The sequence below is a fragment of the Ixodes scapularis genome, unplaced genomic scaffold (assembly GCF_016920785.2).
Source record: "Ixodes scapularis isolate PalLabHiFi unplaced genomic scaffold, ASM1692078v2 PGA_scaffold3__209_contigs__length_174095766, whole genome shotgun sequence".
NCBI classification, from domain to species: Eukaryota; Metazoa; Arthropoda; class Arachnida; order Ixodida; family Ixodidae; genus Ixodes; species Ixodes scapularis.
Window position 1 is genome coordinate 166256856 of NW_024609868.1, and position 16965 is coordinate 166273820.

Below are 16965 nucleotides of genomic sequence, written 5' to 3' on the forward strand. Positions count from 1 at the left end.
ATCTGGTCGCTCGCCAAATAGCTTACACGCAGTTTATACTCAATTAATTTCCATGCACACACCATTGAACCATTGGCGCCTCGATATTAAGTATAAACCGCATGCAAGCGATTCGGCGAGCAACGGGACAAGCGACGGTGACCCGCTTCGCTGTCACTCGGGCAGTCGGGCGATGAGGCAAACCGCACGAAAGCGACGGGAACAAGCGACCAAGACGGTGAGCGACGTTTTCTAGAAACTCAAAAAACCGAGCGATGAAACAGGCGACAGTGAGAGATCTTCGTCGCTGACTCTCGTCGTTGTAGCCGTCGCTCGTCTCGTCGCACGCTAAATCGCTTACATGCGGGTCGGCTTTACGGAAACAAGCGCGCACATGCAGCGAGAAGCAAGACTGGATAGCCTTACTGCGTCAGTAGAAATTTGCATATGTCGCAATGGTGTCGACTGCCGTTTATTAGCGAGAAAAACGTTAGAATGGGATGAACTTACATGGTCTCTGAAGTCATAATCTTGTATCGTCGATCCATTCGCTGTCCGATTCCATTTCATAAATAAAAAAATACAAGAGGCTATGTTGAAACATAGATGTCAAATGATTAAATGAAAGCCCGAAATATCGAAAAGACCTAAAGAAAAAACACGATTTCAACACGGAACGTAAGAGAACGCGAAAACAAAGCTCCGGTAGTGGCCGGTGCAGCACACGACGCGGAGGAACGGCGAGAAACTGAAGGGCGGCTATGGCGGCAGGGTCACGTGACGTCAAGATGGCGGCGTCCATAAAATGTTGCCTGGAAGGGTCTATAGCGAGGAGGACCAGTTTTAGACTTGAAAAATTGTAGCAAAAATTCCTAATACGAATTTGGTCTATTCCAGGCACTTTCGTTATTGACATTGAATTAATAAGGTTCATGAGGTCGTACTCACTTATTTCTGGTAGATGAGTTGAATTTACACAGTCAATTTGGTCAGCCGGTTCATCATTTACATGCACCGCTATCTTTTGCCTTAGGGCTTGTACGGTACTAATGAAACCGTTGTTGAAAGATTCGGCTAGTTCCGTGCAGTTATCTGATGCTGGAAAATTCTTCCCAATTGTATCGTCAGTGTTACTTTTCCTTTTCCAGCCCATCAACTCATTCACGAGGTCCCATGTTTTTCTTTGGGATTTTTCAAAACTAAATTTGCTAGTAGAATTATTTTTTTTGCTAATCTAATTTTAGCTGTTAACTTATTTCTTAACACGCGAAATTCGTTTTTTTTTAAAGTGGTATTACCCGGATTTTGTTTACATCTATGCCATAACCTGTCTTTCAAGTAGGATAGCTCTAAAATCTCTTCATTAATCCAGACATTTTCTTGTTTCTCTTGCTTCAATTTTAGATTTTTGAGAGATATTTAAGATATCTCTTTAAATTTATCAACGAGTAAGTCGTAAGCGGTAACATTGTCATGTACTAATAATGGATTCTAGTCATACATAAGATGGTCTATCTTTTTTTTAATCTAAAACGGTTCTAAATACACTCTGGTTTGACATTTCATTTTTTGAGCTTTCACTCAATATTGTTAGTGCTACTAAATAAGGATCTGCTACCTTGCGTTTAATTACCACCGGCACTAATGTTGCATTACTAATTCTTATTACTATGTGGTCAATGCATGACTTAGTGATTGTACTGCCAGAATATTTTCTCTGGTGTAATCGCGTATCATGTTCTCGAGCCCGAAGGAGGAAACCGTGTCTAGGTAGTTAGAAACTCCATACTTATTCTCGTTTAAGACATCTGTGTTAAAGTCACCAGCCAGTATGATATGTGGGTTGTTATCAAACTGGCGTAATAATGGTGAGAGTTCCTCACAGAACACTTTCATATTAGAATTAGGTGGTCGATAAACGGCGCATACAATGTAAGAAATAGATGCCTAGTGAACGGAAATTGGGCATAGTTCTGCATGGTCAAGGGAAATGTTAATTCTTTCCGACAAAGAGCTATCATTTATATGCAACAGCAAGGCTCCTCCTTTTGTTGCTTCCCGACAAAGACAGTACAAATGAAAACCAACCAAACTATATTCCACACATGCTTCCTCTTCGATGTTCATTTCACTTAATATCAGTACGTCCAGGGACGACAGCTTTCCAGACAACAGAACCAATAATTTGTCTCAGTGTTCGCGTAAGCACATTCACGCGTGCATCAGACATCAGTTTTCGACCGCTACTATCGTTTTCTGATAGTAACTGCGGGATAAGACTCTCCCATTCTTGAATGGTTACGAATGTGCTCTTCATTTCTACGGTATCTTAGCTACGTCTCTTGCGCATTCGATGCGAAGAGCACCCGCGCGTTCTTTTTGTTTCACAAAAATTTTACCATTTCGCACCCACACAAACTTGTATGACTTTGCTTTTGCGCATTCCTTAGTAGGCCATAGAGATTTTTCAGTGTTTTTGTTAGGTTTTCGTTAATGTAATTTTTTTCAGTCAGCAAGGTACGCGCTTTGTCATCCAGAGGTTCCGTGTTCTCTTTTCCACAAACCTCACCGGGATTGGCGCTGTTTTTCCTTCCCTCGTCCCTAGGCGGTGAGCAGCCCCAACGTCCTCAGAGGCAAGTTGCGGCAGCTCGAGTTTTTCAGCTAAGTTCTGTACAACTTCCGACATATTCTCGTTTGGTAGTTAAGCGATTCCATGAATTCCGATATTTTTATGCCGGGAGTACTGCTCCGCATTGTCGACTGGTATCTTTAGTTCCCTGAATTGCAAGTCCTGCTCGGCTATTTTGGCTTCTAGTTCACACGTCCTCTTTGTAAGCTCCTTGATAGTAGCGCTCTGGTTATCCAGTCGTTTAAGAAGTTCATTGTACTTCCCTGACAGGTTGCTCATCGATGCATAACTTGTTTCGACAGTTTTTTTTTCATGCGCGTCTAGCTTCGTCATGATTTCATCATCTTTACTGATTTGTTTTTCAAGAGATTTTTCAACACCTTCCATCCTGTTCAGGATGTCAGTTAGTTTCCTATAGATATCTTCGTTTGTAGAGAGTAACTTATCTCTATTCAACTCGCGCGAGCCACTCGAAGTTGCCCTCTCCCCTTCTGTGGGGCCGCGCTCATCGGACATTTCATACTGACGGAAAACAAGATGTTTCCACGTGTTACATTTCCATGCATTAACGCTCTCTGCCGTCATTGCCTGAAGGGACGTTTTCGTAATGCCAGAGCACTTCCCAGTATGGTACTCGTTTTCGCATTCTGAGCACTTTAGACTGAGACCCCCTGCAGGAAAAGAATTCAAACATGCAATACAGTCGTTTTCTGCCGCCATAACACAGTTCTTAACGCTACAAACACTAATAGGCTAATAGGCAATAGGCTAATAGGCAGACCAGCGAAATGCAAATCCGCAGGCTCACGCATAACGTAGTGAGTCAAAATCAAGCTTACCTAAAACAAGAAAGGCAGCGCTAAACTCCGGGCATAAGGCATCTCGCTTGTCTGCGACGTACTGTTCTGCGTTTGACGCTTTTGTAAGCGACGAAACCAGGCTTTCGGTGTCACAGCAGATAGCAGTGGCGCTTGCGTAATGGCCTGCTGCGGCTCACTGAACTTCCACGTGTCGAAAGCTGCCGATGACTGGGCAGCGGCCGATCTTGTGTTGCCTGTCCCTTCTGCGCTGGGCGCCGCTGCGCAAGCCGAAGGGCTGCGGTCGTGGGGAATCATCCTTGAAATCTTCTACCGAGTCGCCTAAAACAAAAACGGCAGCGCTTAGCTCTGGGCATAAGGCATCTCGCTGGTCTGCCATCCCTTACAAAAATCTGTAGTTAAATTTTTTTTAATTTTTGTTGAAAATTTTCTGGAGTCGTATTGAATTTCTTTTTAAACTTTTTTGATGTTTTTAGACTTTGTTTTGACAACTTATTTAACTCCTAGTTAAAATTGGCCACTTAAATTTTTTAGAATTCCTTCTTACATAAATTTTGTTGAATTCCTTTTGACGGAACCGCAGATTAACGTTTAAGAAAACACTAAATTGTTGAAAATAATCCCTGGAGAAGGGGAACAAGAGGGACGAGGGACAAACATAAATCTCCAAACACAGCTAGGCGACTGGTAAGCGACCGAAAAAATCCGCCTGGTCCGGGTATCCAACCCGGGACCTCTCGATTACAAGTGGAGCGCTCTACCAACTGAGCTAACCAGGGGTTAGACGTCAGTAGAGCAAACGGGTTTTATCAGCTGCCACCAGTCTAACACCAACAAGGGTGAAGCTTGCAATTTAATGTTATAATTATAATGCAATTAAATGCAAAGGGGCAAGCGAGCTGGACAGTAATCATGAACATAATCCCTGGAGAAGGGGAACAAGAGGGACAAGGGACAAACATAAATCTCCAAACACAGCTAGGTGACTGGTGAGCGACCGAAAAAATCCGCCTGGTTCGGGTATCGAACCCGGGACCTCTCCATTACAAGTGGAGCGCTCTACCAACTGAGCTAACCAGGGGTTAGACGTCAGTAGAGCAAACGGGTTTTATCAGCTGCCACCAGTCTAACACCAACAAGGGTTTATCTATAATGCAATTAAATGCAAAGGTGCAAGCGAGCTGGACAAGAATGACGAAAGTAAACCCTGGAGAAGGGGAACAAGAGGGACAAAGGACAAACAAAGTCACTTAGCTCTGTTTGGAGATTTATGTTTGTCCTTTGTCCCTCTTGTTCCCCTTCTCCAGGGTTTACTTTCGTCAAGGGTTTATCAGCTGCCACCAGTCTAACACCAACAAGGCAAGCTTCTAAATTGTTTTAAGATATTTTTAAATAACTAAATTGTATTAATATATTTTTTGAATTTCGTTAAGAAATAGTATCTTTTTGATACATACACATCCCACAAATAAGTAATGTAAACAAACACAAACACCATCAAGCACTCAACACCAGAAACACAGCCCTGTGGACAGCACCAGAGCCTCATATAGCCTACATATTGAAGGTAATCATTTGGCCGGTGACCACCTCAGCACTTACTAAGTTTCCAAGTCTCCGGTCTCCTTCTCGAAAGTCTGTCAAAGGGAAGACAGTGTTTCGAAGTTCGTGGACTCTATCTCTTACTAAAAAGCATTGGTACAACTAATAATAATTTCGTGTAGTCGCTAAAACAACATCCACAAAAACGGCTCATAGAACAAATGTTATCGCTTCTCTGCATAGCACCACTCGGGACGAAGCCAGTCAAGGCGGTTGCTCCACTTTAAAATAGTTATTTTGCTCCTCTTTACTAGTTGAATAGGGTCAATAATGCCACGATAGTCATTTACAAAGTGAAAACGGCAGGGCGTGTTTTTCGAACGCCTGGCCTCCTGCACGCGCCCTATGCCTTCCGTCGTTCTTTGACTGCGCAGTCGAGCTCGAGGGGCGCAAGACGTCGAATAGTTGTCAAGGATAGAAGGCTCGCGCTGGAGTCGGGAGAACGGAAGCTCCTCCCTACGGTTCTCAACTTGTCAGAGACTATTGAGAAACTTAGTGACTTTTGACATTTAGTCAAGATGTATAATGTTAAATAAAAAGTCAGCAGAAAGCCTGTAGCTTTCCTTTTGACACTGGCTACAGAAAGTCAACTGAATAATTTAAACACGAAGTAAATAGAACGTCTGCAGTATTTCTGATAACACTTTCAACAGGAAGTCAACAGAAAAAGATCCAACGTAGAGTTAATAGAAAGTCAATAGCTTTTCTTTTGACTCAGGCAGAAGAAAATCATTAAAAAAGTTTCAACACAAAATCAGCAAACATTATGTTGACCATGTCAACAGGAAGTCAGTCAAAATAAAGTAATCAGAGTGAACAAGAAGTCAACACATTTCAATAAAAAGTAAAAAAAAAAAAACATCCGTCATATCGGACCCCGCACACGACCGCACACCAAATAAAATAATAAAAAGATGTCTCTTTTTATAAATAAGTATAAAGAAATAATGTGAATAAGTTTTCTTCTCATTTTTTAGAAAATAACCTACGAAAAACGTCGTTACAAGTTCTTTTTATTTTTTTTATAAATAAGTCTAAAAAACAAAATCTATTGTTTTTCCTTTTGAATTTTTTTAGAAAATAACCTACAGAAAAACGTCTTTACAAGTTCTTTTTTAATTTTTTTATAAATAAATCTACAAAAAAATTCAATATTTTTCTTTTGAAAGTTCTTTGACAATAGTCAAAACAAAGTGCGTTTATAAAGGAATTCAGCAGGATCGCGGAAAGTCAATAAGAAGTCTAAAAAAATTAAAAAGAATTTTGAGACCCGTTTTTGTGAGGGATAGACCTGCTTTGCTCGTGCGGTATGTAAACAAATGCTACTGCGTGGTAAAGACTAGAGAAAGTTATCGTCTTCATAAACACTTGAACTCCATTGAACCGGCGCTTCCATTTACAACGGAGCTCGAGTCAGACCGCTGCGTACCATTCCTGGACGTTTACACTGTGAGAAGGTCCAAGTGATGGACTTGGGATATGTACAGAAAACTGACATACGCCGGCCAATACCTGAACTTTGCATCAAACCATCCTCTGACACACGTCTTTCGTGGCCTCTGCACTCTTCAGGTGGGCCATCACACTTTATTTATTTTCATTTTACACTACTGCAAGCCTCTGGCCCAGGCAGGAGGAGCAAAATATGAACACATAAAAAGGCTTGTAAATAGAAAATACCAGAATATACAAGACAACAAAACACAACAATCTTGTCCAACAAATAAAGTAAAAAGATTATATATATATATATATATATATATATATATATTTGAGCACAGCTCTTGAGGAGAAGGAGGGAGGGTGCGGAGGGTAGGGTATACCCCTCCTCCTCCGTACCCTCCCCTCCTCTTTTCCTCCGCCCCCTTCCTCCTCTCCTCCTTCTCCTTCTCTGCCCCTACCCCTCCCCTTCTTTCCCCTCCTCCCCTCCTTCTCCTCCTCCGTGCCTTCCCTTTCTCCTGCTCCGTACCCTACCCTCCTCCTCCTACGTACCACCATCCTCCTCCTCCTCCTCCATACCATCCACTCGTCTCACGGTTTCCCCGCTAAAGTTAGCTGGAAAATTGAAGCCACGTGACCTCAACACCAATTCAGTTTCCCCGCTAAATTTAGCGGGGAAAATGACGTCACATGACTTCGTGTCACGTCACCCATGAACAAATTCAGTTTCTCTTCTGTATTTAGCGGGAAAATCGACGTCATGTGACCTCAACACCAATTCAATTTCCACCTTCTCCTCCCCTCCTCGTCCCACAGTTCCCCGCTAAATTTAGCTGGAAAACTGACGCCACGTGGCCTCAACACCATTTCCGTTTCCCCGCTAAATTTGGCGGAGAAATCGACATCACATGAATGCGCGTTACGAAACACATAAACAAATTTAGTTTCTCCGCTAGATTTAGCGGGAAAATTGACGTCACGTGACCTCAACGCCAATTCAATTTCCCGCTAAATTTAACAGGGTGGTTACGGCGACGCCGACACCTCTAAACGTGGAAACGGGCGCCGATAAGGACTTAACTTATCTACAGGATTCTTTGAGGTGACTGCCGCACCTCGTACGCTGGGGAAACCATTAACTTCCCAGAACTACTACGCAGGCATCACTATGATGTTAAAAAGGAGGACATACAGGACAGCGCACTAGCCGAGCAAGATGAGCAGAAGAACCACACCCTTTCGTTCAAAAACAGCATCATCCTCGACTAAGCAAGAAATTGGCAAACAGTGATTTCCCTACCCCCCCCCCTTGTTTTTCTGATTCGCAACGACTCTTCTATTCTCAATGCCTCCCCCCCTCCCCCTCCCTAAAAATCTAGACGCCCCCCCGCCCCCCCCCCCCCACCTCCATGATTTCAATTCCTGAGGTTTCGTTGGCAAAAACGCTTGTTGAAGAGTCTTGGTTTGTTCAAAACGCCAACGCCAACCGGTTCGCTCTAACGCTACCCAGTAACTACATCTCTGGATTAAGATGCGTTACACAGGAAATGTCAAAAGAAACTAACAGCAAAAGACACTTTGAACTTTAAAAATGAAATAAGACAACCTAAACTTTGAGATGCAACGATCGCACCAGGCGATTTCAGACATCAGACAATTAAAAAAAAATATCTTATTCAGAAGCATTTTTGCTTAAGATACAAGCAGACCTGTGCATTAAAGAAACTGTGACATACACTGGGCCACCCATAGGTATCATTAACCGTGGCTGTTGTTTTTCTGGAGGAAGAGATTATCTGACCGAACCTATGAAAATATAAGAAGTATGGAAAAAGCCTGGCAATTTAAAAAAGAAAAACGTAAAGTGGAAAAGCTAGTCTTTACCAAAGAATGGCTTTTGTTTACAAACGAAGCTCTACTGAAAAAACGGCATATTTTTTAATCAGTTTTTGGTTTCATCAATGTGTATTAACGATATGCATCGCATTATTTCATGAACAGGTGGACTGCCAGAAAAATCCAAACGACCCCCTCCTTCGATTAATACAAAACATATTTGAAGATGTCGAGGACAACGTAATCAAGAATGCTCTGCGTTTTCCTCTGCTTCGACCAATGTTAGAGTGGCTTTTCTCGTTATCGCAATACTCGAAAACAATTAAAAAGCTCACAGACAACGTCAGACAAATTATCTACCTCCGAAGGACAGGGAAGAGTCCCAAGGGGCAGGACATGCTGCAGCTGCTTCTGGATGCGCAACAAGGGAACCAATCTCCAGAGTCTGCAAAGGGCACTTTCAGACCACTCATCACAGAAAAGCATCTCCTGGCCAACAGCTTCGTCTTTCTAGCAGGCGGTTTCGAGACCACAGCCACTTCCTTAGCTTTTCTCCTGTACGAACTCGCCAAGAACCAAGAAGAGCAAGAAAAGGTCTACAAGGAGCTTAAACGCATTCAGCGGTTAAAAGAGGAGCTCGCCTACGAGGACATTCAGGAGCTGAAGCGCCTGGATATGGTCATCAGCGAGTGCCTACGCATGTACCCCCCGCTCGTTCTTTTCACCACGAGGGTTTGCACCCAGGACATAACATTAATGGGAGAGTTCTTTCCTGCTGGAGTTAACGTGCTTGTTCCCACCTGGAACATTCATCATGACCCAGAACTGTGGCCCGAACCTTCCCAGTTCAACCCGGAGAGGTTCGGTGAGGGCGAAGCCAAGCACCTTCATCACCCGGCGGCGTACTTACCCTTCGGGATGGGACCCAGGGAATGCATCGGAAGAAGATTTGCGCTGCTGGAGCTCAAGATTGCCGTCTGCAAGATTCTTGCAAAGTACCGGATCGTCCCATGCATCGAGACGGAAGATCCTGTGAAGCTTGTTGTGCCATCTGTTGTACTGAATCCCGCTCAGGGTATCAAACTCAGGTTTAAGTACAGATAAAAAAGTAGTAAGTTTGCACTCCGTTTCGCCATAATTCAAAGCGCAGCCGCAGCCAAAGACAAGAAGACAGACCAACGGAGACGCACAGACTAAAAGCGCAAGGATACGGTTTATTTACTAATCTGTATTGTTTTAACCAAGAATAATGCATGCCCAGAAAGAAGACAAACGATTTTACGATTGACTTTTGGAGCTGCTTGGCTGGTTTTATGAGCTTGTGCCGCCAGCTGTGCTCCGACTTATGGTGAAACAAGGTATCAAAGCGTTTTAGCATGGGGCCTGGAACGCGTCTCCGACTGGTGTGTTTAGCGCGTCCAAAAAACTGGTCCCTCAATTTCCGCCAGATGACGACATTGAAGTGTCATGCTGTCACCGGTCGCTATCCTGGCGGCGGTGTCCCAGCAGCAGAAGTGAATGTGGCCGACGCCTGTTCTGCTGCAGGTCGCTCTCTACCGGGTGTCTCAAGGAGACGCCAGGCTCTTTAAATCGACCGCAAAATTCGGTTTCTTAACCTATCGCGCTACGACTTTGTGCAGCGTTGTACACAGATGGTGCTTTTTTTTTTAATTTGCGAAGAGTGAAATTATCTTAGAAAAAAGTTAAAAAAAGAAAGAAAAAGGCTTAACTTCTATGGAAATGCAGCGGAGCCACCGGTATTCAAACAATAGAGGGCCCTATTGTTTGAAAACTGGTGGCTTCGCTGCGTTTCCATATGAGCTAAGCCTTTCTCTTTCTTTAATTTTTCCTCAGGTAAGTTCGCTCTTTGCGAATTTTACACGAAAAAAAATGCACCATCTGTGGGCAGTGCTGCACAAAATCGTAGCGCTGTAGGCAGGCACGTAGCCAGGATTTTGTGTCGGGGGGGGGGGGGGGGGGGGGGGGAGAGGAGAGGAGAGGGGGGGGGGGCGCCCATAACAAAGTGCTGCGTGAGGCCTGTAAAAGGTAATCAAGAGAAATATTTAGGTTTAATGAGAATCAGCGTCAAAGGAACTTGAATAGAGTAGAAAGTACTCAATCCCAAAATGATTAAATGAATTAATAACTGCTGTGAAAATGCGTTTAATTACTTTCATAGTAACTTTCTTTATGGAAAGAATTCTATCCATAAACGAATTTCCGTTAACCTAATAAAAACCTTGCCTGAAGGTTCTCCTCTTGCGTGCCTTAAAGGGGCACCCCAAAAATCGTATTTGTTATGTTAAAAACGATTCAAGTTGTAGTCATAGACACGCAAAAAAATACCAGAACGCGGGAAATGAAAATTACCAAGCGCGCGCGCGACTTTTTATTTTTGTGTTTTTTTCTCTCCCGCTCCTCACCTCCTCACTTTTTTTTTTTTATTTGTGACGTAATCGAATATGACATTCAGAAGCTTTGTGAGGGACATTTCAATCATGTTTGATGACGGCATTCGTAAAACATGTTTATTAACGCAATTGGGAACGTACTACGGCCCTTCTTTTTGAAATATCGATAATCGGAGTCCGGAGTGATGTCGCCCCTTGCTTCTTATCCTCCCTGGGATAACGTGGCAGCGCTCGACGCATGTAACACTGAGGATGATCGGGAAGTTGGGGAATCGGACAGAGTTCTTTTTTTCTGGTGCCCGATCCCTTCTCAGACTTCGAAAAAGAAATCGTCAACTGGGTTTTGGTGTCTGTGTACTGTAGTTTCGGTTGTGGCCGGGGCAGTCCTTCACGCAGAAGCGGCGTGACGTAGCCCCTAACGTCGCTCACAAAAGTCCACTGCGCATTCTCTTCTGCCTCACACCGTCCCAAAGAATTCGAGATAGCTGAAAGAGCCCTGAAAAAACTTCAAACTGGAAAGTGCAGTGTCGTCTGCTCACAGCGATAGGCGGCCCGCACGAAGCGGTTGATCGCGGGACGCGGGAGAACACGACAGGGAGGCGCGAGAGAAAGTCGAGTTACAGGACGAACTAAATCGTTGACGTGACTGCACTGGCGGGGATCGTGCAGGAACTTTAAATTCGGCTTTTAAAATTTTTTTTTTTATTACAGACATATTGAGTTTCCAAGTTTCAAATTTTGAGGGTAATGTCATTCATCGTTTTAAATCGTTTCGAATAATAAAAAGAAAATATAATTTTGACCTCTCACTGCCCTTTTAGGGGCGATTCACACACTTGCATTGGGTCCAACAGAGTGGGAGGGTTGCTATTAGCCCCGAGAAATTCGCGTGGCGCCCCCTTACGGCGAACCGGGGTGACGTCACGGCGAGGAGAGAATTTTTCCCCGACTCGCCTCGCTCGCCCTGTGGAGGCTGTGACGACGCTATCTGTCGGCGCGCTCGTTTCTATTTAACTTTTTCGTGCGTGTTTTTTGTAGGAAGTGTAAATTTTTATATGTGTTTTTATATTGAGGTATGGCCTGAAGCTACAGGCGAAACTTCAACCAACATTTTGAGCATGGTTGACGGGGCAGGCAACGCATGAATCACAGCTGGTATATGGAAATAAAGAAATATGGCCCCAATTGCAGGAGCATCACTATAGATTTACATCTCACACAATAAAGGCTGCTGATGGTCTGAATGAATTGGCAGGTTATGTATACTATTTCTTTTGTATCTCTGTTTTTAAACAAGACAGTCGAAGCATAAAAGCTGCATGCTGCTCGAGCAACATGTTAAATAGTCTGGGCCATGGGGAGAGAATCACAAGTAAGACAGCCCAAGTGCAGGGGCATTGTAAAAAAAAAAAAAAAAGAAGCATTGACTATATACATTGCTCGCATTTGACCTTTGCTGGATTCGGATAGTATTTCCATGGACTACACGGGTGGTATCTGTGGACTTGTTTATATCAACCCTCAAGTATAACAAACGTAAGCGAAAGTGTCTAGCTTGTTATTAGTCCCTTAAGCCCTAAAATTGAGATTTTACTTAAATCAAATTGTCCTGAAGCTAAAATACCGGAAGCGTTTCTCACGCAGACTGTCGCCCTTCACAGGTTCCACATTTTCTGCTTCTAGTGCTGCATCTACCACTGGACAGTCGTTCGAATGTTTGCTCTTCCTCCTGTTTTCCTCTGTTGTCAGAGAGTCCAGCTGCAGGGAGTTTGAAGGCTAAGGAAGCTTTTAGGGACCTGCAGCAGTGTCTCTTTTAACTGGAAATGAGAATTCAGACTAAGCGGTGTATTTTCCGAATACCCAAGGCTGGAATAAAGAATGTTAGAAAAAATTATAAACATTCCAAATTACGGCACTATTGCTGTGTATATTTGGGCAGTTCAATACATATCATACAGGCAACTGGGGGCAATTTGGCCGTTTTTGCTGCTACCATACAAACTAATTTCCAGTAATTGTGCATCTTCTAAGAAATATGCCTGCCTACGTGTATAAACTATATAAATAATTCACGAAAAAGCTACATTTATATAAAGTAACCCTGTTCCACGAGCACTTCAAAGATCATCAGAGGCAGGGCCTTTAAAACATCTGCGAACCAGCGCATGCAGAGTGGCAGCGCAGAGTCGGGGTCGCGAGCTCATTTGCCGACCATCCAAAGGCCCATGATATAAATGCCACTTCAAATGCCTTGAAAGCGGGATGGAATATCGTCCTAAATCATGAACATGCAAGGAACAGATTTCCAGCGTCTGAAACACTTGCGCCACCGCTTCACCGACCCCTTGCAAGATTGCCTTGTGTCGTGTGGGCGGACGGGGAGGCTCATTGGCGGAATCGCCTCCGCCGATAGCTTTCGGGATTTGTAACTCAATTTTAAAGGTAAAAGGGACGAGCAGGCTTATAAAATGTACGGAAGCACGTCAGTATCGGCCTAACTCAACGTCTTGAACACCGGGTAAACGAAGTCCAGCTCCTCGAAGAGCTTGCGGCACACAACGCCAAACCAGGAAACCGGTGCTGGGTTGCGAGCCGGTGCGAGATCGCGGAGCGGAGTCCTCCCCCCGACGTCACGGTACACCTCACCCAATCAGGGCGTGGCGACCGCAGCGACGCTTGTGTTCGCTCTCGGGGCTAATAGAAAACAGCTGCGTCGGGTAAAACAAAACGGGGTAAACACCGGTTTTGCTGGAGCCGATGCAGTTGTTGCTATAGCAACCCGCGCCCTCAGTCGGACTCGACGCAAGTGTGGGAATCGCCCTTTAGTGTATTGGACTTTTTTTTTTTAACTTTTGTTAGATAACGTACAAAGTGGTTTTCGTTCTAAGCGTGCACTGCGAATGTATGCCTTTTCTGTTTGGAGGTTTTGGCGTGCATATGAGCTTGGCTTCGCGGACGCTATGCTTGATTGTTTATTTTTTTTTCGTTTTGTAAAATTTGAAGCCTGGAAGACTACATATCCCGAGTTCTCCGAGGCAAGGTCAACCCAAATAGATCGCCTCGCTCTACCGCGCGGCTACCAGTTTGTTTCCTTCGGTTTCCTTTTTTTCCCGCCCCCACCCAAATCTTCCTCGAACGCTGCTTTTCTAAAAGGAGTCCGCAGTAAGTTCCCTCTCGCGCGTTCTCCTGACAGAAAAGCAAAGTATTACTCAGCCCACAAAAAAAAAAAGTATAAATTGGTTGCAAGACGATCCACTGGTGGATTTTTAGGGAATGTGTTGGCATGACCCCTGGAAACGCCACACGCGTCCCTCTTTGGAAAACGCTAACCCATACGCTTTTCTCGTTTGCTTCCTTTGTTTATTTATTTTTGTGCTGCCTGTGTTTTGCCTTGTTACGGGGTCAGTGTTAGTCTTTCCCAAAGGGGACGTGTGTGGCGTTTCCAAGGGTCATAATAACGCATTCTTTAGGAATCCAATGACACCATGTAATTTTTTCACCCCGTACTCTAAGAAAAAACGGGTGTAGTCGGGTGTATCAGCAGCACATGCACCTTTTTCCTCAAAGATGCATCCTCCGTTGCCCAGCCACTGTATTTGTGCACCGACAATGAGCATCCTCCTCTCCCTTAAAAACCTCTAGGTGTATCAGTGCACCGCCACGCTAGCCACGCGCCCCGACCAGCGTGTGCTTGGATGCCCTCTTGGGGGTCACTTTTGGGTTGGGCAGTTTCTTAGGAAGTATGGAACTGTTTTGTTCAGTCGGTATTGACAGTAGAGTATGCTTGTTTTAGGCCAATCGGGTCTCCGGATAGGATCACGTGACTACAGTCTCCAAGCTAGAGATAAGGCAGGGCACGGCACCTACCTGAAGGCCAAGGCCACGGCACTATTAACTTTGGGTCGAACTTTCAAGAGGATATAGGGGACAAATCCTCTAGCTGTGTTCATTGTTGGGATAACCCTGAGGATAAGCCTTCGCGAGGGCAGCCACTTTTGGCCTTGAAGGAGCTGCTATTTTCGTATACTCCTCTCTTTTCTTTCTCTCCCTAAGCTGAAAGCGTGGAAGAGGCTACGCAGTCGTCGGACCTTAACAATAAACCGGAGGATTTTTTTATCCCTTGAGTCCGCTGTCTGGGCGCGGGTAACGGCAGGAGCGTGATCATGTGGCAAAGGTTTCAAAGGTGGCAAAGGTTTCACGGGTTTCAGTTGTTTCCGATGCGGGAATGTCTGATTCAACTCATGTTTACAAACAAACCGGAGCGCTCCTAGCGGACGCCACCGGCGCCGCGCATGCGCGGTGGACGGTGTGCAAGAAGCCCGCCGTCGCCCATAAACGAACCATTGAATTGCGTTGTTTTCGGCGTCAATGGGAGCCCCCGTGTTCTTTCTCGCGTTGGAATTGTTGATTCTACGTCCTCCTAACAATGTCTGACTACTTGAGCGGCTTCAGCAAAATTAACGAGGCAAAACTTTGCGTGAATAATGTGATTTGCGGCGATTCATTTCACGTGGACGCCGCAGAATGGGCGCTAAAGCCTGACTCGCACGGCGAGATTCTGCTCGCTATTTTCAGTTGCGTCGCTCCGGCTGCAAAAGCGTGAACCATAGCTGAGATGGTGGACGTCGATATTGAAAACCGCAAGTAGAATCGGGCATTACAAATCGGTGATGGCCACTGGTAACAATGATCAACACCTTCTTGTATCTACTTAGCCTACTTACCCCAACCAACCTTCAAGGGTGTTTTGAGGCCTGCACTTAGTTCTTATCGCAATTACCGGGTCAACGTTTGGTTTACGGGCCGCTGTCGTTTGAACGAGCTGACGACAGAAAGCAGACAAGTTTGAAAGAGCAGACGACAGTTCGAACGCTTGTGCAATGGAGTGCGGGCAAGAAGCACCGCGTCCCGCATCAACAAACCATTGGAATGTCACGTTGTCGGCGTCTGTGTGAGTCTGCATACTTTTTTTTTTGTGTTGGAATTGTCTATTCTAGGTCCTCATAGCAATGTCTTACCACTTTAATCGCCTGAGCGAAATTATCAAGGCTCTTTACGCCGCTAAACTCTGCGTAAATAATTAAACGTGCGGCGATTCATTCGCGCGAACGCCGCAGAATGGACGCCAAAACCATGATGAGATTCTTCTAGATATTTGCGGTCGCGACCTCGCTCGTGCTGCAAAAGTGTAGAAGGTAGCGGCGATGATCGACGTCGATACTGAAATTCGGAAGCGGGAACAGACCAGGCGTAACAAGCCAGTGATGGCCACTGGTACCAATGATCAACATCTTGTATCTACTCTTTACACCGAGCCTACTTAAGTCTTTTGAGGCCTGCAATTACTTCTTATTGCAATCACCGGGTCAAAGTTTGGTCTACGGGCCGCTTTTGTCTGAACGAGCAGACGACAAAAAGCAGGCTCGAAAGAGCAGACGAAATTTCGAGCGATCAGGCGGCCGTGTGAATTTGAAGACGCACTGAGCCTGCGGGTGGCCCGGACAACTTGGCGGTTTTCTCTCGTTCATGTTGGAACAAAACAAATACATCTGGCGACCACAAAGTGTTGCCCGCGCAAGCAATCGTAGTTCGACAGTGTCTGGTTTACCCTTTTCACGGCTACTATCCACGTACTCTGGTTTCCGTAAAAGTTATTCTACTGAGTTAGCATTATTAAAACAAAAAGAAATAATATTAAGAGCATTAGATAATCACTTATTAACAGTCGGTATATATTTCGATTTCTCTAAGGCCTTCGACACAATAAATCACAATGTCCTCATAGCAAAATTAGAATACTATGGCATTCGTGGGAAAACATTAAGTTTGTTACAATCTTACTTACAGAATCCAGTTCGTGTCTATATTTAACTTTAAATCTGATATTTCAAAAATAACAAATGGTGTACCCCAAGGCAGCATTTTAGGCCCCCTACTTTTTATTCTTTATATTAACGATATTGTGAATGTAAATCGTGATTTTAAAGTTGAGTTCATTATATATGCTGATGACACTAGCATCTTCTTTTCCGATAAAGATATCCGTACTCTAGTAACTAAATGTAATACCGTTCTTAATCGTGTAGAAAAATGGACAAAAAAGTTAAATTCGAAAAAAACCAAAGCCATTTTATGTAAAAGTCAACATGCTAGAGTTATAATCCCAAACCCACTGATTTTGAACAATGAAGAAATTGAATTTGTCGACACTATTAAGACTTTGAGTGTTTGGTTTACAAATAGTATGTCT

General features: G+C 44.3%; 1 protein-coding gene across 1 annotated transcript in view; it reads left to right on the forward strand.

Moving 5' to 3' along the window:
• The window catches only part of LOC8024736 (cytochrome P450 3A5-like), a 57063-nt gene extending 46601 nt beyond the window's left edge, over positions 1–10462 (forward strand). Inside the window, exon 5 of the mRNA XM_040214836.3 lies at positions 8470–10462. Coding sequence (XP_040070770.2) covers positions 8470–9408 — 939 coding nt within the window. The 3' untranslated portion in view covers positions 9409–10462. The remainder of the gene's footprint in view (positions 1–8469) is intronic.
• Positions 10463–16965: the final 6503 nt, after the last annotated feature.